This window comes from Mizuhopecten yessoensis, unplaced genomic scaffold, assembly GCF_002113885.1.
Source record: "Mizuhopecten yessoensis strain PY_sf001 unplaced genomic scaffold, ASM211388v2 scaffold11011, whole genome shotgun sequence".
Taxonomy (NCBI): domain Eukaryota; kingdom Metazoa; phylum Mollusca; class Bivalvia; order Pectinida; family Pectinidae; genus Mizuhopecten; species Mizuhopecten yessoensis.
In genome coordinates this window covers 327602-352398 of record NW_018408834.1, presented here as the reverse complement: position 1 = coordinate 352398, position 24797 = coordinate 327602, and the positions used below count along the sequence as shown (strand labels likewise).

The 24797-nt window shown below is 35.2% G+C and overlaps 1 protein-coding gene across 1 annotated transcript in view; it reads left to right on the top strand.

The window, feature by feature from the left end:
- LOC110464602 overlaps positions 1 to 22130 on the top strand; it is a 67717-nt gene extending 45587 nt beyond the window's left edge. Inside the window, exons 3-14 of the mRNA XM_021519907.1 lie at positions 8088 to 8234; positions 8670 to 9017; positions 11459 to 11646; positions 12044 to 12223; positions 12606 to 12716; positions 15177 to 15362; positions 15653 to 15744; positions 16286 to 16376; positions 17171 to 17498; positions 17968 to 18185; positions 18876 to 19141; positions 21347 to 22130. Coding sequence (XP_021375582.1) covers positions 8088 to 8234; positions 8670 to 9017; positions 11459 to 11646; positions 12044 to 12223; positions 12606 to 12716; positions 15177 to 15362; positions 15653 to 15744; positions 16286 to 16376; positions 17171 to 17498; positions 17968 to 18185; positions 18876 to 19141; positions 21347 to 21617 — 2426 coding nt within the window. The 3' untranslated portion in view covers positions 21618 to 22130. The remainder of the gene's footprint in view (positions 1 to 8087; positions 8235 to 8669; positions 9018 to 11458; positions 11647 to 12043; positions 12224 to 12605; positions 12717 to 15176; positions 15363 to 15652; positions 15745 to 16285; positions 16377 to 17170; positions 17499 to 17967; positions 18186 to 18875; positions 19142 to 21346) is intronic.
- The last annotated feature ends 2667 nt before the right edge of the window (positions 22131 to 24797 follow it).

The window sequence follows — 24797 nt, the reverse complement described above, 5'->3', positions numbered from 1 at the left end:
CCATCATCGACACAGCTTTAAGAAGGTTACTAGTGACAATGCCATGCAAATGTAATACATTGTGTATATACAAATAATTTCACATCCTTATAGCCAGCAACGGGGACCTACGAGGACCATCATATCACACAGAGAAATGATATATTTCCCCGTGAGATCATGATGGGACTATAGATCCTGTCCATATTTTTCATTAACTTGCATCTTTGAAATACCTGTGTTGTAAGTGTGTCCGTCAGCAGTCGAAATTTATGAGTGAAATCTAATATTTGGATCCAGTTATCGAATATCGAATGAACATTGACATGGAAACACTTTATGTTGAGGAAAGTATGGCCAAGAAAGGGAAAGTTAACGATAGAAAAATCGAAGTTGTCACGCTAATTGTACAGCTGAGTAGTAAGATCGAAGTTGTCGCGCTAATTGTACAGCTGAGTAGTAAGATCGAAGTTGTCACGCTAATTGTACAGCTGATTAGTACGATCGAGGTTGTTACGCTAATTGTACAGCCGAGTAGAAAGATCGAAGTTGTCACGCTAATTGTACAGCTGAGTAGTAAGATCGAAGTTGTCGCGCTAATTGTACAGCTGAGTAGTAAGATCGAAGTTGTCACGCTAATTGTACAGCTGATTAGTACGATCGAGGTTGTTACGCTAATTGTACAGCCGAGTAGAAAGATCGAAGTTGTCACGCTAATTGTACAGCTGAGTAGTAAGATCGAAGTTGTCGCGCTAATTGTACAGCTGAGTAGTAAGATCGAAGTTGTCACGCTAATTGTACAGCTGATTAGTACGATCGAGGTTGTTACGCTAATTGTACAGCCGAGTAGAAAGATCGAAGTTGTCACGCTAATTGTACAGCTGAGTAGTAAGATCGAAGTTGTCGCGCTAATTGTACAGCTGAGTAGTAAGATCGAAGTTGTCACGCTAATTGAACAGCTTAGTAGTAAGATCGAAGTTGCCACGCTAATTGAACAGCTGAGTGGTAAGATCGTCAGCTGAGTGGTAAGATCGTAGTTGTCTCGCTAATTGAACAGCTGAGTAGTAAGATCGAAGTTGTCACTAATTGAACAGCTGAGTGGTAAGATCGAAGTTGTCTTGCTAATTGTACAGCTGAGTGGTAAGATCGAAGTTGTCACGCTAATTGTACAGCTGAGTGGTAAGATCAAAGTTGTCACGCTAATTGTACAGCTGAGTAGTAAGATCAAGAAAATCAGCTACAGAAAAAATGCAGTGTCATTAATTTTAAGCTCAGGAGTGTATATACGATCGGCGTGGTCAATAAAGTTCTTGTCATCATAATACAGCACTTTGTTTATATACTAGAATGTGAAATTGAAGGACTTGACTGGGTTTCTGTTACTAGTCCTAATAAACTGTTCAATATATTCAGCCCCATATGAAATAAAAACATGTTAGTCAGAACAGATACGTTGTGTGTTCCCATAGAAATGCTTACATTATGCTTGCTACCTAACTCAAATGATACTGTCAACCAGGAACTCAACAATATTCAGTGTTTCTGGTTTAGTCGTCAGTTTTATCTTGTGAGAACGAAGGTTGCTTAATTATCTATTGTGAATGAAAGTGGATTGATTATCTACTGGGAATTGAAATGGCTGTATTATCTACTGGGAATTGAAATAGCTGGATTATCTACTGGGAGTTGAAATGGCTGGATTATTTACTGGAAATTGAAATAGCTGGATTATCTACTGGGAATTGAAATAGCTGGATTATCTACTGGGAATTGAAATGGCTGGATTATTTACTGGAAATTGAAATGGCTGGATTATCTACTGGGAGTTGAAATGGCTGGATTATCTACTGGAAATTGAAATAGCTGGATTATCTACTGGGAATTGAAATTGCTGGATTATCTACTGGAAATTGAAATGGCTGGATTATCTACTGGGAGTTGAAATGGCTGGATTATCTACTGGGAATTGAAATGGCTGAATTATCTAATGGGAGTTAAAATGGCTTGATTATCTACTGGGAATTGAGTGGCTGGATTATCTACTGGGAATTAAAATGGCTGGATTATCTACTGGGAATTGAAATGGCTGAATTATCTAATGGGAGTTAAAATGGCTTGATTATCTACTGGGAATTGAAATGGATGGATTATCTACTGGGAATTAAAATGGCTGGATTATCTACTGGGAATTGAAATGGCTGGATTATCTACTGGGAATTGAAATGGCTGGATTATCTACTGGGAATTGAAATGGCTTGATTATCTACTGGGAATTGAAATGGCTTGATTATTTACTGGGAATTGAAATGGCTGGATTATCTACTGGGAGTTGGAATGGCTGGATTATCTACTTGGAATTGAAATGGCTGGAATATCTACTGGGAGTTGAATTGGTTGGATTATCTACTGGGAATTGAAATGTCTTGATTATCTACTGGGAATTGAAATGGCTGGATTATCTTCTGGGAGTTGAAATGGCTGGATTATCTACTGGGAATTGAAATGGCTGGATTTTCTACTGGGAATTGAAATGGCTGGATTATCTACTGGGAGTTGAAATAGCTGGTTTATCTACTTGGAGTTGAAATGGCTTGATTATCTACTGGGAGTTGAAATGGCTGGATTATCTTCTGGGAAATGAAATGGCTGGATTATCTACTGGGAGTTGAAATGGCTGGATTATCTACTGGGAATTCAAATGGCTTGATTATCTACTGGGAGTTGAAATGGCTTGATTATCTTCTGGGACTTGAACTAGCTTGATTATTTACTGGGAATTGAAATGGCTTGATTATTTACTGGGAGTTGAAATTGCTTGATTATCTACTGGGAATTGAAATGGCTTGATTATCTTCTGGGACTTGAAATGGCTTGATTATTTACTGGGACTTGAAATGGCTTGATTATTTACTGGGAGTTGAAATTGCTTGATTATCTGCTGGGAGTTGAAATGGCTTGATTATCTACTGGGAATGAATTGGTTTTTTTTCACTTTTCATTTTACGATCGTTAACTTTCCTTTCCCTAATGGCATCATACCAGATGCAGTTACATATCACCATTGCTTTTCCAGAGTCTGGTCAAAGTATCACGATTTTCAATAAGACATGTCCTGTTGCCTTATCCCCTTTCTAAATTTTCTTTTACCTGTGTAAATTCAGTCAACCCTAAAGATAATTACAGCCGTAACCATTTCTACCTGTTATGGTATTTTATTATCCATCATGATGAAGGGAATGCTGCCTTTGTGTTTGGTGACCTACTTTCCTTAATTGAGCGTAGATTATGATGATGTGTGCAACATGTGGTGTAGGCAAAGCTTAACCTTCCGGATCACCTGGGTTTACATCCTAGTTTTTTGGTTAATAATATATTCTTCCTTTGTTTTTTATGCTTCCTCAGTTCTTATTGTACGTGTCTCTTTGTATCGGTATTGACTGCTAACTTTGTTATTGTGTGTTGGCGAAAGGGATTAGCATGTTAACATATGTAATCAGTGCTTGCTCTAGATGCGTAACGGCAAATACAAGATTTACAAGAATGAACGGTGTCGCTTCATTGCTTACCTAGTGACCCATGTCATACAAGATACAAAATACAAGAAACTTTATCTAGCGTCGCATATATCAAACAGATAAACATTAGCGCTGTAGCGCTATTTTTGCGACAAACATGATAAAAAGCAAACAGCAAACAACAAATCAAGCTATACACTATCACAGAAAGCTAGCACATAATCAGCGAGTAAAACATACAATAACATAGCAGCTTATAATTAGATATCACAGGCACTAAATTTAAAGTACTATACTAAAGTGATGTAAAGAGATAATAGTGAAACACCTGCATATCACACAGGTGTTGCTATATATTGGAGGGTTAAAACACTTCAAGTGTAATGTACATACATGCTAATATAGCAAAAGAGTAAAAATTGACATAATATACACTAATATAGTGTAAAATCAAAATAGGACGACAAGGTCTAGTAAGTAAAATATATTGAGCTATGATGATGACTAGACGAGAGGACTAGAAACTATGCTGCCAGTTTTATTAGCAGAAGTTAACCCAAATAGGTAGGTAAATAAATGATAGATAAATAAAGCAGGTAGCTAGTAATAAAGACTAAAACACTGAAAACACATTAAATCTCTAGACACATGTACAGATACGACATGAGCAAACGGGGCCATCCCAGGAGTGCAGCAGTCTGGCAAACTCTGGATAACTATCCACCTTCCTCAAATGGTTTGGCAGACTGTTCAACACCCGAGCGGCCTCGTAGCGAAAATACTTCAGTCCATACCTGGTTGTTCTTACTCTTGTTAGCTCCAGCTGCCTTTCATTCCTGAGGTTATAAAAAGGCGATTTCAAGGTTAAATGATTACATAAATAATCCGGAGCTATATTGGTAATAATTTTAAAATCTTCACAAGCCATGGTTTTCATTCTGTTTAAATGAAGATTTTTGTTTTTTGTTTTTCCTAAAAGTTCTAAAACTGGCGTTGTGTATTCATGCTCAATAAAACGAAATGTGCACGTTGAGTGTAAATGAGTCAGGCATTAGGTCGTATTCAGATGCATTCTGTATAGAATTACCAACAGCGTTTTATTGAAACTGAAGACAAAGAACCTTGACTTAGATACATTAAAGTATGCAGTATATGAAACCCAGAGCTAGTGAGTTAGCCGGACTAGGCTTCACGTAAACAACAACTGGACATAGCAGGGAATTACTAAGACCTATAACATCTCACACACAGTGAGTTAGCCGGACTAGGCTTCACGTAAACAACAACTGGACATAGCAGGGAATTACTAAGACCTATAACATCTCACACACAGTGAGTTAGCCGGACTAGGCTTCACGTAAACAACAACTGGACATAGCAGGGAATTACTAAGACCTATAACATCTCACACACAGTGAGTTAGCCGGACTAGGCTTCACGTAAACAACAACTGGACATAGCAGGGAATTACTAAGACCTATAACATCTCACACACAGTGAGTTAGCCGGACTAGGCTTCACGTAAACAACAACTGGACATAGCAGGGAATTACTTAGACCTATAACATATCACACACAGTGAGTTAGTCGGACTAGGCTTCACGTAAACAACAACTGGGCATAGTAGGGAATTACTAAGACCTATAACATCTCACACACAGTGAGGTTTCGTATCGCATAACAATATAGTTTGTAAAAATAGTCATTTATATGAATGCATGCCAATAATGGCATCTTTAGGATGTAATAGAGCTTTGCATCATTTATTTAAAACGAAAATCTGTTCAGGTAAAATAGATCACGCTGATTGACAAACGAACCGCGATACATAAAGTACCTCTAGACGTTTAAATGAAATATAGATGTTTTCTTTAAAAACATCACATCATTTATGCATTTGCACCGACGTAATATTCCAAAACAGTCAATAACTTTGCACTTAGATTGTAATGCACTGTCTACAAACACAGCACTAGTGTATATAATATATGTACCAGTACGCCGACGAGTTAAGCTTTTCTTTTTTAGTCTGTAAATCTTGTAGTCATGTAAATTACTTATATTCTATATAAATCTAGACTTACGCTAATGTAAGGAACGTCAACAATAGGAATGTTACCTCATCAGTTATACTAGTTTTAAAATGAATATGTCTAACACCTGACGTGCCAAGTACTTTAACAGACTTCACGCGAACAGATTTTGGGTGTAATATTTCAAAGAAAAAAATTCATAGGCATTCTAATGGAAAACATTGTAATTTTTATTTCTTTTACAAACGGACAGTTTGACCATTGCAAAATCATCCAAGACTAGACTATTTTTTTGCTTATATCATGTGAATGATTTCATAAATAAATAAATTACTTATCTGTATGTTTATGACAAATCAAAATATAAAAGAAACGGAAAAAGATGAAATTTTGTCGTCAGTAACAGTAGCACAGTTAATAGTTCTTTTGTGAGTAGTAAATCCTTGTTTGTCCTGAGGTTTACAATTCTTGTGCAATTGATAGAAAGCTTCTTGTGCAGTTTATGATTACCTTTCGTGTGCTTTACAATTCTTGTACAATTTATCATTACTTCATGTGTCGTTTATAATTTCTTCGTGTGTAGTTTATAATTACTTTTCGTTTAGTACTTGATAACCTATCGTGTAGGTTATGTCTTTTTCTGTTGCAATTTATGACTACTTCTCATATAGTCAACCTTAGTTTGTTCAAATATAGGAAGTACAACACAACATGACTAATATAATACGTGTATTAGATAAAAGAGCGTAGTGATACAAAAACATCAAGGGATAGTCTGATGGCGACACGCAAAGTCAACAATGTAAAAGCAATGGTAGACGACTGTTTAAAGACACTTCAATGAGATGTATGTATTCTTTTCCTGAATGACCGAACAACTTTTAATTCAAACAATGTCTGTGGAGGATAATGGAATGATATAGATTAATGTGCTGCCTACTGACGGCAAATACATCATCCTGTATTTATAGTTAAGGACAACTTCCAGTAAGATCGATTTAATTTAATTTTTACATTATCAAAGTAAATATACGGGTTGTTCAGTAACTCATTCACGATGACGTCATAGTATTTGATTTTATATGCAGTTTTGAAACTTTGTTTAATAGAAACCTGACAGTTGTATGATAATTTAAGCTGATTTGTTTTCAAAATTATATATTTTATAAAAGGACTATTATATAAGTAGTTTTTGTACAGTTTTTGAAAGTGTGTTTTGTGTACAAGTTTGGAAGGTGTTTAATGAAATCCAGATCCTTTCAGTTTTGGTCATTATAAAAAATATCACCATTTAATTGGTGACGGTAATGCCTCATTAAGTTATCGACGTGTGTTGTAATTGGGACCCAGGTAATCTGTATCCACGAGACCGTCCATCGATCAACACTTAAAAACCGGAATACCTAGGATATACTGACAGGTGCTTGTTGATTCTGTGGCTGCACAAAAGGGAAAAAATAGAACAAATTGATTTGTCTTTCACAGTTGTTTAAATTGCAATTATGATCTCGATTTATTGAAACAGCGAAACGATTAATGAACATGAAACTTTACTTTGGAACTTCAAGCTAGCCTGTTCAAACAATCATGTTTTATACAGAAGAAAATAATGAATTAGAAACCGCGAAGGCAGTCTGCCAGGATTAAAGTAATTACATCATTAAAGTGAGTTACTTAATAGTACTGAATCTTTTAAAAGGCGTTAAATGTCAGCATTTTAAGCGATGAATGGTATTCAGTGACAACGTCACCTGACCAATATCACGTGACAAAGTCTATTGGTAGATGATTGGAGCTCGCAGCCGTAGACTTTGTTTAGGTAGGGCACACACGAATGTGTTCCAACGACCCATATTATTCTCTTTATTTCTTCCAATTTGAAGATTACATTTAAACAGAATAATTCGCACATATTTACATTACAAAAAAATCATATTGAATACACATAAGCACCAAATAACATACATGACATATACAGACTTAATTACATTGAAGTCATACATTCAATAAATATCATTAATAAGTGTATATATGATAATCTCTTCGGGGTAACGAAATAAAATGTTCTATGTACCAAGCTAATCACTTCGGTGTAACGAAATAAAGTGTTCTATATCATCTTTATTTCCTCCAAATTGGAGAGCATGATACAATGATAGTACATGAATAATACATTATTTGCAAAATGACAACAATTCATACAAGTTCATAAACGTATATACATATTATTAGATATCAGTGATATAACACTGGTTTACAAAAAAAATATAATAATATTAATAATACCAGGGATGTGTACTCCCTGATAATACCATGCCTATGTTCGATTTTTTTTATTTACATTTTCCTTATATTAAATACGTCCGTAGATAACCCCCTGGTGATATAATGACCAAGAGCATAATCAATTATGTGTGTAAATACACATGAAAATATAAAGATTAAATCCAGAAGATTCTGACGTTCAGATCTAATATGTTTGTAAGGTTCTTCCTATACGTTTTTTAGGTCCATTGCAATGAGAATTATTATATGTTACTTAAATTCTTCTCTTTTTCAGGGGTTATCGCAAACTTGTGTCCGAATGCATCGAAGTGCGTGAACGAAATAGTGTTACGGACAGTCTTCCTTAATGATACTAACATCACCACTACGCTACACTGGAAATACATTGACAGTCGCGAACTGTTCCAGGTGGCACAAACAGGTATGTGTGTTGGCGGCCATCTTGTGTGACGTCTTTTGATGGTTTCCTTCGGCTGTATCCTCACCATGTTAGCATTCCATTGACGTCATTTAGCTTTATTATGTTTATTGTGATTTTTCATAGTTCATGTGTAGGTCTAACAACAAGAAACGCCTTTATTTGCTAAGAATATTAAAAAATAATTGCAATCCATCCTTACGAATTTGATTTGGTAGTTTTTGCAAGTCTGAAGAAAACAACGAAATTAGCCTTATAAAACCTATATTTTAAAACAGTCCATTATTTTTGTCACTTTAGACATGTTAATTCCTAGGTATTGGCTTCGATATTAAGTTCTTATGAGTACTGCGCCCAATTTTGACTATTGATAATTAATTAACATTTTGCTTGATGCGGTTCTGACTTATCTGTGATATCTTTGTTTGGTTATTTCAGTTACAGAGTTTCAGCGTATTGGGGTGACTTCCTGTTTAATAGCTACTGATCTTGACTTCCGGTATGTTCAACCAATATTTACACATGCAAATATGACATTTGTGCACGCGGGGGTTGTCATTCCAAGCGATTTATCGTCTAACAACAAAGCTACACTCGGATGTAACTTTCAAAACCAAGATCCTGATCTTACCAAACAGGGCATGTGCCAACCTCCTTCCGGTTATGTAGGTCATGTGATACCTCAGACCGTGGAACAGAATGTGGGGCATGTCGCCGTCATCGTGACGTCATTAATCCTACACATGCAGTGGCATGAAGTGTTACTGCTGTATGAGAGTGGAATCGGTAAGTGCTCATTGAACAACAGTGTTATGTCTATGACTGAACTAACCTGGATTCGGTACTAGTGTTACCTTCTTACCTGATGAAGGTATCCAGGCCATCCTGAACATAACGAACACATTCACATGCTTTTTTCTTGATGAGCTAACGTTATATTTTTGTAAGATGATATATATTGATTGAAGTGCTTTTTCCACTGCATCAGTAGTTCTGATAAAAACGTTACACAGGTGAAAAACCTACTTTGTATTTGAATATAGTTTATGATGATTGTAATGTAAGGAAGATCCTTGTCGATATGTAGTGAGTGAAGTATCACCCTTTTTGACGTCACAGCGAACAAGACAAATCTAAATAAGAACATGTGTGATGGTGTTGTTTTGATTGAGCAAACATCGTTACTAATATTTCATAAATCTGACTTATTAAAAGAGAAAAAGCTTATATAAGAACCAAGGAGTGTCATTAATAAAAAGGATAATGTTTAATTCACCCCCAAAACCATTAAAACGTGCTGTATGACACAAAGAAGGACCTAGATAGTTCCGACCCCTTTTTGTGAAGACAAATTCTTTTTTTGACCATACAGAATTGTTTATTTTTGTTTATGCTAAATATATCGTCAAAACGAAGTGTCAACACAATTATTATTCGAACTCAAAGTCGATAAAACTATGGGAAATTTAAACAAAGGGAAGATTTACGTAACAACGATTGAAAAGTACAAGGAAAAAACTCCTTATCAGCTTGATAATCAAGGGACGTTACTCTACCTTCGTTGTTTTGTAAGCTTTGTAAAAATGTGTATGGCCTAAAGCAATCCATTCGTTATCCTTTAAAGTGTTCAAGTTAAAATTTGTACTCTTTTGAAATAATGTCCCGCATCACGTCAGCATGTTCTGAAATAGGTCTCATGGCAGAAAGAGAAACAGATTGCGGGATACTTTTATCTAGTTTAAATTGTTCGTCAAATATTGATTCTTAATGGAGCTTTTGTATAATGTTTCCTTTTATAGAAAAAGAGTCTTAGTAAGGATTTATATATGAATTTACTTTTAGTTCGTTTTCATTATACATAAAACAAATCGGGTTGAGGAAGCATTTTTTATTAAATGACCAATTTCTGTGTTTTGTTAAAGTTTACTAATTGATAAACCAGCTCGTATTGTATTCTGGAACAAAATCGATAATTTAACCTGTAATAAGGATACCGACTGTCATATTGAGAGTGCTTGTATTATGTCAGTAGGTACATGATTAACATCTAATGGTGTTAATGATGTCTTTGAAATATATTAAAACAAAAGGGACGATATTGGTCATCGAGGTCGTTGACCACCACTACAGCACATTCAGATTGTTATTATTGCGGGAGTATTAGTTAGCCTTTGGCTTACAGTTCTAGTTGAAGTAGTTTTAGTTTTGTGTGGCTATAGAAGGACTGAGTCCAACCGAGAGATAGACTTTTTAAAGTACGTCATTTATCAAAGTTGCGTCCCTAGAGTTACTATTGAACAACATAGCTGGATATTTAGTATCTTAGTAGCTTTGCCATTATCATAGTGGAATAGTTTAAGTCATGGGCGCCAATATTAATATTGTCCTCCGAATTCAATGGTTAGGAAGAATCAGTTTTTTTTCTGTTTGGCGAATGCCATTTCAACATTTGCTTTCAGAATAATGATTGATAGAACTTATTATTATTTTGTTTTTGTTATAAGGTATGTAGTTTCCTTTCTAAAAAAGATGTCATTTTATCAATTGTATACATTCAAATATTCTGATTATATTATCGATTAAATATCTATAAGTATTGGTATCATGTGAATTAATTTACTTATGTATTTCCACGAGGTGAGTGATACTTACACGGATGACCACGCCCCGGATTACTCTCGTTTTATGTGGGACTGGGGCTGTGTCAGTAATCTGAAGCCGCCTACATTATCAACATTTAGCTCAGAAGAATGACTATTTTAAATAACATTTTGGGTTAATTATGACAGCTACACAGATTAAACAAAACTTTTTCTTCTGTGCGAGTTACAAACTACTTTCCGTAAATCGTACATCGATATATAACGGCCTAGTCTCAAAAATAATTCTTCGATACAACAACAATGTTTTAAAATATATTTAACAATAACAGATTCGGTAACGAATAGGAGTGAAATTGTTACAGGCTATCGTAGGTTTAGTTAAATCATAAATGTGTTGAATTGTCACCAGTAACAAGGACATTCTTGATAATATAGCCTTTTGATAGCCAATGCATTTATATTAATGTTTGAACATTCATGAAGAGGTATCAACTAAGCACATAAGATTATTGTATTATTACCATATCAAAAAATATATAAATTGCAGTGTTTTCCATCTTAGTTTATGTCCATTCATTTTTAAAGTTTTAAATTTTCTCTCATTTTGCATTTTCATCTTTTTAGAAATAGAAATAGAGGAGACACGTCGCATTTTATTGGAGTATAGTATTTTATATAATTCGACGCTGGTCGACGGCTTTGCCGAAAGCGACTACCACTCATTGATCAGCAAGGCAGCTAATTGGGAGCAGAGTCGCAGAATCAGAGTAGTCACCCTTTGTATAAATACATGCGAGGACTTCCTGTCCGCTGTAAGTAGTACGCTAATTATCTTAATAACATATTGTTAAGCTACCTTTGTGTGGTAGGGTTTAATGAAATCACGGAAATATTGGATACCTGTCGTAGTCATAACGACCTAAATGGGCAGTTTGACCTTCATAAAGTAATTAGGACCAGAAACACGTGATCTTTGTGTAGTTAGTGTGTAACTTCCGAATGGTTAATCCACTAAGAAGCATGCCACCGCTAGGGCAGCTAATATAAAATAGTGATATTCCTGCTGTAATAGGTAATATACAAGGATAATGTTTCAAAGCACTTTTAAGTAGTATTTTGGTATAGTAAATCATTTTAAAATTATATTGATTTCTGGATAATTTGTGAGAGATTAATAAATATATTGCCTATTTTTTTTTCGATTTTTAGATGGATTCTTACGACCAAGTTCATCTAAGGACCAGCGCTCTTCGTCATTTTTCTGATATGATGGTTATCTCCCTTGCCGAAAATGAGCTGCATTTTACAAAACATCTCAACCTAACAATTGATAACATGATATTTATAGCTTTTCCACAACAGTTAGCTACGATGGAAACCAGTTTCAACGTATGTATACATGGACTATGTTTATCGAACTTGAATTGATTGGGTCTAGAGGAGGTGCTCGACTTATGAAAAGGTGTTATCGAAAAACTGTTTAATGTCTCTGTAATATATACGACCAATCCCTTGTAAAATATCGCAGGAACCCTGTAATATGAATTTTCATTGTACGGAAATCTTTCAAGAAATAACTGAATTTCGCAAATTGTTTGTTAAACGTTTGTATTCCTGAGGTATTTTAAGCGTTTTAACGAGGACACATTACATTAATGAAGGATATACTTTATTTATGAAGAGCCGTTTTAAAGCGATAATTAACTTATTGCAATGCTATCCCCGTGTCCTGGATTATGGAGGTTTTACAGTAATCTGTTTGTTGTTGCAGGACTTTGAGCTATTGTTGGATAGTATACTCAAAGACATCACATATTTTGAAACACCCAATTCCAACATGAAGGACATGATGACGTCACAAGTCCTCACACACGTTCAGCAGGTATGTCATATATACCACTACTCGTTTCTCTCAAAGGTTTATACTCGCAAATACTAAAACGTGTTGTAACTATTGCGTCAGAGCAATAGTAATGCAATGTTGGCCTATTTGAGTAGTTTTGAGGTTCGGCAAGTTCTCTAGGAATGCCAGAGGAACCCCTTTCTGGAACACTCCTATCATATATCAAAACAGCAGAGACCGAAATAACAACTCTTCGTCAAAACATACAATAAATGTCATACGGGACAGAAAGGTTGATTTTGCTGAATGAACACTTTCAATTAGCGTTCACGATAGAACAAGAAACAGCTTTATCATCTATATACTACTTATACCGGTAGCGTGATAAATCAATTATCTTTTGTTGACAGTATGAGAAGAAGTTTTTTTCTTATCCTGGACATGTGTATCCGCACTCCGTCTGGTATCTTTACGTGCCATTTCGCGGAATTTTTATCCGCGCGTTAACTGCTTGAAGTTGACAATTTGCATTATAAATGTTCTGTTTTGTCGTTTTATGTATAGTTTTGATGTTGTTAGATATTTGATTTGTAAATATAATCTACACTGTGAAATACGTTGTAATCTATGTAAGGACGGACTACGCTTTTACGCGGAGGCATTCACATGTAGCTTAAGTAGTGAAGAGGTCATTATCATTTGAGGCCCAAGGCGGGATACTTGTAGTTTTTAGCAAAATTGATTTTTGTTTTCGAACTAAAAAGTGCGAGAAAAAAAATTTGCCTGTTGCTGAGCGAGATCGGGTTATCTCAGTTTCGGGCTAGGTTTCTGTAACATCCCAATCTCCGCTTATGCCTCGGTTGGAATTTTGTTACAGAATCGTAACCCTCGACTGAGATTAATAGCATCTTTCACCCCCTTGGGGGTGAGATTGGAGAATCTCAGCCCGAGGGGGATGATTCTTAAGTTGCCAAACACGAGGCTTTTCCGAGTGTTTGGCAACTTAAGAATCTTTTCCCGAGGGTTGAGATTCCCCTATCTCACCCACAAGGGGATGAATGATTCTTTTTCTCTTACCCTGGTCTACCATTGCGTATCATATACACAATGTAATGATAACGTTACATGCTAAATTCAGGGTTGACGTGACGTTGATGGATTGTTGACGTTACGTCATTGAATTGTTGAAGTGACGTTATGCCATTGTTATGAAAAGGGGAATCCCCCCGTCTCAACCCTAGGGTGAGACAAGGAAATCTCACACCGGTAAAAGTGCGGATACACCTGTTCAGGGTAAGAGAAAACCCGATCTCGCTCAGTTACAGGTAATAGTTTTATAAGTCTCACCTAGGGTTGAGACGTGGAGATTGCCCTTTTCATAACAATGGTATGACGTCACTTCAACAATAGTGACGTCACGTCAACAATCAATCAACGCCACACCAACCCTGAATTTAGCATGTAACGTTATCATTAAATCGTGAATATGATACACAATGGGAGAACAGGGGAAGAGAAAACGAATCATTAAACCCCTTGTGGGTGCGATAGGGGAATCTCAACCATCGGGGAAAGATTCTTAAGTTGCCAAACACTCGGCAAACCCTTGTGTTTGGCAACTTAAGAATCTTCCCCCTCGGGTTGAGATTCCCCTTTCTCACCCCAAGGGGGTAGTCCGTCATAAACATATAAATACAGAGTTACGAAAAACTATTGTGAGAATAACGACACCATTTTAAGCGTAAATGTGCAAATGGTAAAGCCAATGACGATAAGATTGTTTAACAAAAAAATCTACATAGTTATAAGGTTCACGGTATTCCATCGCGCACATCTTCTATTTGATTTGGAAGTCAATATCACTATAATTAAAGAACAAGCTACACTCTTTTGAATAGCCCCTCATGTTATAATAATGATAACCAATTTTACATGATAAAGATATTGAAAATACGAATGTTTGTTAGATATTTATAAAATTGGTTTCAATATTAATTGCTTTTTTTTTTTATATAAAATCAGTTGGTTTTTACTCTGATAAGAAGGCCGAAAGTGACAGGCATTTAGGTCAAGTGTCTACTCCTGTCAGTCATATCATATGCAACAACATAAGTTCAGTTGAGTTCTGTTTTTACATAGTACTGTTGTGTAGTTACAAGCTACCAAGTAAAATTGCGTGATTGATATTCATGAGTTATCGTTGTATTTCGAGCAAATCCTTGAGGAATAAAAAAAGGTAGGTTAAGATATCAACTCCTCTTTACGCCCCCATTTAAATGTAAATTCGTGTTTAACTTGCCATGACGGGTACTGGGAAGGAGAGCACGTGATTGGTCTCCGGCGGTGACGTTATAACGACAAATCAACATAGAACGATTGATATTCCTTATTAATGGCGGTATTTCGGAGCAAATCACAGAGGAATAAAATAACTAGGTCAAATTATCAATTTCATACAAGCGCCCCCATTTTAAAGTAATTATTTGTATAACTTGACAGGTACAGGGAACTAGAACGTGTCACTGGATTCCTATATCGACACTGATGTGGATCAATCCCGGCCCCCGGGGACTTGATGTCGTCGGATTTATCGACGACAATGGAAGAATCTACGAGTTGTCAACTTTTTTCCCGAACAGGAACTATGGATGGAACGGAAGAAATTTTAAGGTCGCCACTCTCCAGGTATTGTTGACTAGGTCAGATGCAAGGTTCTCGTCAATAGTTGTTCTGATTGTCACGAATACTGATTTTCACGAATATGATAATACACAAACAGATATTAGTGTTCAAATGTAATTATTTTTCTTTTATATTCATTATGTTTGTTTGATAATTGTTTTGAACGGAAACATTTTAGGCTACTTTTAGCGTTCTGTTTCATCACGGACAGATAGATAGGTAATTAGCATTCATTTTGGTAATGTATATCATATTCCGCTTATTTTGACCTGTTATGTACATTATACTTGCAGTGGTCACCTTTCGTCATAAAGAATGGGAACAACTCATATGAAGGATTGTGCTTTGATATTTTCAATGAAATAGCGACCAGATTTAATTTTACGTGAGTACATAATTAAAGAACATATCATGTTTCCGCTGACTAAGGTTGTTCTATCACCCTACTGTTTCCGAATTATCTCCCTCTGACTCTTCATCAAATGGAACAATAAACAACCAACGCGTGCCGTGTTTTAAGTGTTTTTATTATTCTATAGCAAGCCAATGTATTACAACAAGACAATGTATTACAACAAGACAATGTATTGCAACAAGTCAAAGTATTACAACAAGCCAATGTGTTACAACAAGACAATGTATTACAACAAGACAATGTATTACAAGTCAAAGTATTACAACAAGACAATGTATTGCAACAAGTCAAAGTATTACAACAAGCCAATGTATTACAACAAGACAATGTATTACAACAAGTCAAAGTATTACAACAAGCCAATGTATTACAACAAGCCAATGTATTACAACAAGACAATGTATTGCAACAAGTCAAAGTATTACAACAAGACAATGTCAATATTTAAATAAAATATTTGAAAAGGGAAAAAAAGAGAAAAAGTGTTTCCAGCATTATGATATTTCCGCAGATATGACGTCATGGAGCCCCCGGATGGTGACTGGGGACTGGAACTCGATAACGGAAGCTGGAGTGGTGTTGTCGGGATGTTACAGAGAAAGGTATTAGTGTAGTTTCATCCTATATAGCGATTTAAGTCATAACTTATACATGAAATCGCTTTACAAACACGGCAAGATATGCTATACCTACTTCATGTTTACCATCGTATTGCATTGCCAATAAAAGACCCTACCACATTAACAAGTAGCCTTATAGGTTATGAACGCCATGATCCGACTGTTTACGCCATCATTATTATGAAGTCAGAATTGCTACGTTGGATACCGCTGATCCTCCATGGACAGATGGCTGTTCTATTTATTGATCAAGCATATATGATAAATAAATTATCTGAACTAAATGTTGAATACTAACCAGTGTAATTGAATTTTCTCTGAGATAAACACATTCCAAAAATGGAATGACAAGTGGACAAAGGCAAATACAACAAGAAGCAATAGTGCGCTTCGTTGATTTTGCCTTTGTTTAGTTGGCATTCATATTGCCTATTAATATCAAATAAAAGCTGTTCCATGGTCGAATAATTACACTGTCTTATACGTACACGAAACTCGAAATTTGCTCCTTATTTCAGTATGGATGAACATAATATCTGGTACATATAGGTCAAAAACAGCACTGATAAGTGTGACCTGGTGATGTCGTAGGGTATTGCCTTATGTTTTGTATTGATATATGTTTCTGTTATCAAATTTTTCGGAAGAGACACAAAAGGGGCACGTTTTGAAGGATGTAAGCGGTTATTTATAGCACTCAGATGCATATCGACATAATTTATGACTTTTGTTAAGCAAAACCCTCCAGACATACCCGTGTGTTACCTGTTTAACAGGAAATAGACCTGGTGGTTGCATCTCTGAACGTACACAGCCGACGAGAGGAGGTGATCGACTTCACCTACCCATATTTCTATGACAGTACAATCATCCTCATCACAAAGGAGGACCCCATGAAGACAAAATGGCGGACGCTTATAGACCCGTTTGACGACACGGTGTTACTGCTGATCGGCTGTGCACTTGCGGCGATATCATTCTTACTCTGTATTTTTGAAAGACTCAGTCCGTACTACTGCGACGAAGTCAACTTCCTGGAGGACAAAAGTCTTAAAAGCTTCCAAGATTCTTTTTGGTACCTCTACGGGGCTTTACTCACACAAGGTATTGTCTTCCTTCCAAACTGATTCCAGGTAGGATGGTTTTTTTTGTGAAATTGTTGTGGTTCTGTCAAAGTGCCTGAACGTATAATGGTGCCAGACCTTTTTTTGTGGCACATGTAATGTCATTTGTATTATCGTACTGTTCTGATGATTTTAAAAATGACCTTGACCATTCGACTAATGAGATAGTAAAACAATTATTTCTGGAAAAATATAAACATTTGGTGTCCGGTTGAAGATGAGTTTGACAAAATTTTAAAGTAGAAACTCAATTTCAGCTTGAAGCGAACCAATCTGGATTTGTGTAGAGCAAAGCATAATAAATTGACACGATCCCTGTAGGAGTCATATGAGGCTGTCACATTTTTTTTCAGTCTAGTTGATGTCACAAAAATGGGCTTTTTCGTTCCGACCTATGTTTTCGAAGATATACAGGATTTTTGTTGTCAACAATATTATTTCCATTGTAGGTGGTGATCGTCTGCCACATTCACAGACCGGTCGGACCCTCTTGAGTTGTTGGTGGCTGTTTTGTCTGGTCATGATGGCGTCCTACAGTGGCAATCTCATAGCTTATCTGACCGTCTCGAAAGACAAACTACCTTTTAACACGGTCAACGAGATGTTACAAAAAGACGATTATAAATGGGGCCTTATAGGGGGAAGTTACTGGGTAACCATATTCAAGGTAGGGAACTACAAAGAAACTTTGCATACGTAAAAATGTTTGAATTAATTGATTATCTTTTAAAACATTAGACTGTAAAGAAATACAAAAATGGAGAATTCATGTAACATGTGGGTATGTTTTTCACATAAACATTCATAAACCATGACTGTACTAAAATGGTAGATATAATCTATACATAACTTCTTCATGAATATTTAGCTTTCCAATACGATCAAAATATATAAAGTTTTAGTTCTATATTTATAAAGGTTGCTTGCATTGTTTTTTTTTTTAAAAAGGATGCATTTATACTGTAGATTTATGAAAAAACGCTCAAATGAATAGCTCCACAGGAACACTAGGAAAAGGGTTATCATTTAAAAAATATCTGATATACACATTCTTTTTTGTTCAAACATTTTCTGTCGTCAAGATGTTCAATAAACACTTAAATTTGATGGCTGTAAGTGCCATTAAAAGACCCAAAGCGTCGTAAAACACACGACTTTCAGTTACTAACTTCAATCTCCATAGAATGCTCGTTTAAATAACATATACTAAGTGTTTTCGTCAATTGTGATATAATTCTTTCATTAACAAAATCCAAAGATAGTTTGCATCAATCTTGAAAAAATAGCCCAATCTTCCACGTCTTCTCGAGTTTATATCACTATAGAATTGTTAACATAAATCAATGTTTTGTTTCAGCACTCTGTATTACCAGAGTTTAAGGCGGTGTGGCAGGGTATCGAACGTTTTAACGCTTCCGACCCCAGTGTCCTTAGTACGGACCCCGACGTCCACATACAGAAAGTCTTAGATAGCAATTACGCCTATCTGGGGGACAAGACACAAATAGAGATCAAAATGGCGAACGAATGCACACTCCGCACGGGCAAAGAGGAGGTGTTGCCTTTCCAGTACGCGTTTGGTCTTCCTAATCTCTCGCCCTACACAGACCTAATATCACGAGAGTAAGTAACGACAGAGGTCATAGAAACTGGTTCATATAGTCATTAATACCTATTAACAGAATCTATTTTACACTCGTAATCACCTCATTTTGATGTGAACGGAGATGTTGGAGTGTTTTTTCTATTTATTTACAGCAATTCAAAGTGTAATTCATGTTCTTGGCATACTGTATTTATTTTACAGTAAATCATAGTGTAATTCATGTTCTTGACATACTATAATTATTTTACAGTTAATCATAGTGTAATTCAAGTTCCTGGCATACTGTATTTATTTTACAGTAAATCATAGTGTAATTCATGTTCTTGACATACTATATTTATTTTACAGTTATTCATAGTGTAATGCAAGTTCCTGGTATACTGTAATTAATTTACAGTAATTCATAGTGTAATTCATGTTCTTGGCATACTGTAATTATTTTACAATAATTCATAGTGTAATTCATGTTCCTGACATACTGTTATTATTTTACAGTAATTCATAGAGTAATTCATGTTCATTTTACAGTAATTCAAAGTAAAATTCATGTTCTTGGCAAACTGTTATTATTTTACAGTAATTCATAGTGTAATTCTTGTTCTTGGCATACTGTAATTATTTTACAGTAATTCATAGTGTAATTCTTGTTCTTGTCGTGCTGTTATTATTTTACAGTAATTCATAGTGTAATTCATGTTCTTGGCATGCTGTAATTATTTTACAATAATTCATAGTGTAATTCTTGTTCTTGGCATACTGTATTTATTTTACAGTAATTCATAGTGTAATTCATGTTCTTGGCATGCTGTATTTATTTCCAAATTGTATAGTTACAATCACATAAACGTACCTACGACTTTTTTCTGAACTTCTTTTCTCCTCGACCATAAAGAACATAACGTTGCTTCTTCTTTATATTGCAAAAGGGCATCTAGAGTAGTACATGTTTATTTCTTGTAATGTCATTTTTACAGGAATATGTTTGTAAAGTGATAATATAGTGACTCATTTTAAGTGATTTTATCTCAACTGATCAGTCACACTCATAAGTTCATATATTTGATGTCGTTACAAATTAAGCACTTGACTTCCGATTGGTTTGTGTGAGATTCAAAGATATTTTCGTTTGTAAGGTAAACACTGTGTGAGCTTCGCCTTTAAGTTCAATTAAGAAAAACCCGAACATAAAATAGCTGATATATTAAATTTGATCATACAGCCTACACACAAGGACGACCAACAGCTGAGATCTAAGTTTTCGACAGAGATTCCTATAAATTTCGGATCATAAGGCGGTGTCCCAATGTATGATATCAAATTGATAATTAAAACAAAATATGGAACAGAAAACCCCCCAATAATATACCTCCTGATGCGCCAAAATAAAGATACATATTGTTTTTGGGTGCCGGAATATTCCGTCAATTTTCATCAGTCTTATCATCATCCTAGTCCCCTACTTTATATGCCAACCCTCTTTCAACGGTCATAACATCAAAATGGCTTGGAAAACAAATCGTAGAGCGACGATTCGAGTCCATCTATCAACAGTTGTAATTAAAGGGAACGACACACATAACACTGAGATTGTTGATACAGGCTTGTAGGATTGAATTGTACTGTATTGACTCTGTCCCCTATAGTGTCCCTCTGTAGATCAATACTCATTCTGCATAAAGCTGTCCAGATAATACAATTTCCGGGTTATTATGATATCAGATATTTACATTTAATCATTTCATATTAATTTAGATAGAAGGTGTGATTGTTCTGTGTCGCCATCATGCCTGATTTCGCGCCAGTGTCCTGTGATGTGGACACTATAATTACATGGCGGCATGTTACTTTGATCTTTATTCTAATTTTCCCACGCGTAAATAAAACCAATGTCAATCGTACAAACATTACACGATAGTGTAATGCGAGTTACAACTATTAGCAGATGTCATTAAGGACTATAGGTGCCGTCTGGTATATCGATGTGATATACGGAGTATATGTCAACTGTCATACGGGCAATCTGACAGCATCCGGTATCATGTTACACGGTGCGTCCGCATAATACTGTTGGATTGATTTTCCCTTGTGAATGATTTCAAAGTGTTTTATTGTTGTTAGTTTTGATAAAAAAATGTAAAGGTGTGATTTTTTATTTTCTTACAAAAGATATAAATTTACCATATTCGTGCTCAAAATCACACATTTTTTTTTTTAAATTACAGAATCATCGAAATTCACGAAAGTGGACTAATAAACATTTGGAAGAGTCGGCGGTGGCCGCGGACTAATGTGTGTGCCAATGAGTTGATTACGTCAGCCAAAGCTATTACATTGGTGGACGTGCAAAGTGCATTCTACTTAATAGGCATTGGTTTGACATTGGCGTCGATAGTCATGGGTATTGAAAACATCCAATCAGCGTTCAAGAAGAAAAAAACGGAGAGAAAAGAAAAGAAAGCAAAGGAAAAGGAGCAAAACAGTAATGGCATTTAACAAGTTGATAATGAGGCCCATGTAACATATATACATATCGTGACAGCCCCCATTAGAAATAGAACGTAGATCATCTGGACTTTTTCCCGTTTACCAAAGAGTGTCTTTTGCCAGTGTGTTTGCTTTCTGTATGATTTTGGTCCAGAACATGATTTGAACAGGAGAATAATATGTCTAAATCTTATAGTGGTTCATGTGTAAACTTTTAGATTGTTTGAATACAACCTCTTAATATTTGGATTAATGTTTGGCTAATTCTTTCTGGCTCATGAGAGATATTTTAGCACCACACGATATAGATTTGTGAGAATTGCTGACCTTAACTGGATAGCAAAAGATGAAATGAATAAAGAACAACAAAAGTAGTCATGTTACCTGGATACGGTAGGATGTACACTAAATCGCTAAACTACCTAATCCTTCCATGTTGACGTCATTCAGTTTCAGCAAACCATTTCAAATACAAATAGCACAGAGGCAGGATCCACAATAAATGATTAATTGTACATAAGTCTGGTGGGAGTACTAATGACATGTATAATGATATCATAATACACGAGATAAGATTGTTGGAAAGAACGAATGCTCGTATACTAAATGAAAGTCAAAAACTTCCATACATATTAATATCTTGTGTGAAATGCAGATTACAGAAAATTTGATATAGCCAAAGCGTGTGAGAGTATTTGTACATATGTATATAAATATCAGTGAATAAGTTGTGAGCGACATCTATACAAACAACACGTTCTCAGGAAATAACGTTCTCAGTGAATGTATAACGCTTGATTTCCAACATTCTGGATGAGTTTAAAATCCTCTCTTTGATGTGTTATTCATTATTTGTCAACAATGTTTTGCTCAATGAAAACATCAACATTCGCCAGTATAATCTATGATCTGCCGGTATGTAATTCACCATGTATAGTAAGCTGTGTGCGAATAAAAGTCGGCCTGATTATATTTGCGGTCTTTTCGCCTTTGGGAAAGAGGAGCGGATTCTTTTTAAAAATCGGAACAATTCTAGCAAAAGTTAATTTCAAGATTTTGTAATCATTTAATTAATATCTTATCAGATATGATAGAAGATGTTCTTCTTATTCAGCTATTTCCTTTGCTGTTGACAATCACATATCATTAGATTTTCATTGAGAAATCGCAGGTGATTCAATTCATTTGGTCACTTCGTTATTTTCCCTGGTATTGCTTTTTCTGCAATTTTGTTTCTTTTTGTACAAAAGTTTAAGAAAAAATAGGATCTTTATTACATTTTACAGGGACTTGTTTGCAGCAGATTGATGGCTTAAAATAAATATACAACATTTGATGTAGCGCCCTATCTAGCTAACATAAGCCACTCTAAAGCGCTTTACAGTACATAGATATACAATTTTATACAGTCAATACAATTAGCATATATATTAATCAATACAATATATATATCAGGCGCTAACTACTAGTCCTATGCCACCTGGCTAATATCTCCCTATGTGTGTATGCCTATGTGTGTGCTGGAGATGTATTGTGTTAATTGAATTAAGTAATATTTTTCTTTAAAAAAACGAAACTTTATAAATCAAACCCCATACCTGTACCAATTAGGTGCAAAGAGCTTACCTGTCTTGATGCATGAGAGTACTTTGTTAATACGATAGGCTGTTTTGAGATTTTGAACGTTTGTTAAGATTCCACAATCAAATGTCATCTCGATTGAAATTTTATGTTAAATCTTTTGATTGAAAATGTTTACTTTAGTTGAAAAAGATTAATTACGTGAAAATATTTTCAATATTAACTTGCAATTCTAGTTACGATTATGTAACTTGCAATGCTTAACGAAATTTGAACTTGTCAAGTGAAAAAGAAAAAGAAACCTATTTTGTTGAATATATCATAAGATATATTTTATTGATATAGACATCATAAAAAGTCATAAAGGCTTTTTGTTTTTGGAACACAAACAGAAACTGAAAACTTATGCTTCGAGCTTATCAATCAAAGAGTGTAAAAAGTCAATACATCGGTCATGTTACACTCTGTGCTTGACAAAGGAAAACAGGCCTTCGAAAGTGAAAAAGCTTTCATTAAAAGTTAATTTCCATTTCTTGCTGGTTTTAAAAACAGTCTTAGTCTTTATTATTCATATCAAACCGATTCATCTTATTCCTAATTATATAAAAAAAAACAAAAACATTTTTAAACAAAGGTATTTTTTTATCAAAGTTTAGTAATGCAAATACAAATCAAATCTCAACAGAATGTCTACCCATGTTGTAGGGCGACATAAACCGGCACAGCCGTTAGCATGTCTGTATTTTCATTGGCTATCTAGTGTGATCCAATGTTCCATGTTCTTTATACCGTACATCAAATAATTCATTTCGAAGTGTGTTTGATATTCATCTTTTATATAAAAATCAGCGATTTATCATCTTGCTATCAGTTGTGTTTTGTTCTTGCTTTGTTTATGTTGAACATGAGGATATTTCAGGCAACATATATCGACACACTTTTTATGGAATTACTTAGTATTATGTAACTTTTGTAGCGTCCATGTCTAGAAAGTAATATAACACATAATGAATAAAAAAAGGTCAAAGTATACCACGGCGCCAGAATACAAAGACATAACAACACCCAGTGCCTACATAACAGAAAAATGATACCAAAGCGCCAAAAGCATGGTCAAAATATACCATACCATTAATACAAAAGAAGACAGAAAAATAACTAATATGTCAACACATAGCTAAATATACTATAGTTTTGACATAAAAAGTTGAAATGTACCACAGCATCAACACATAAAAAACCGAAATGTAGCACAATAGGAACACATTAGGGCAAAAACGTATCATCTCTTGCATCTCTACAGACCTGTGGACTTATCCAGATGAATGCATGGTAGGGTGTACTAAGTTACATAGTGAGTTAAGGATAAATGCCAACAGAAGGAACCACAGACACATCAACGCAATATGAAGGACCCATAAACAACAGCAGTGTTGGTGAAACCCAACGTTCATTAACAGTAACCGTTTTTTGCACCTCACGTGTCATCCGTCGTAATGCCTCCCATCATTTCCCAAAAATCAAGTCAGTTGTGATTCAGAGAACAGCAAACAAGTCCTACATGCATAAACAGATGTTTTCATTATCGTAGTTTATTGTTTAAGTTGT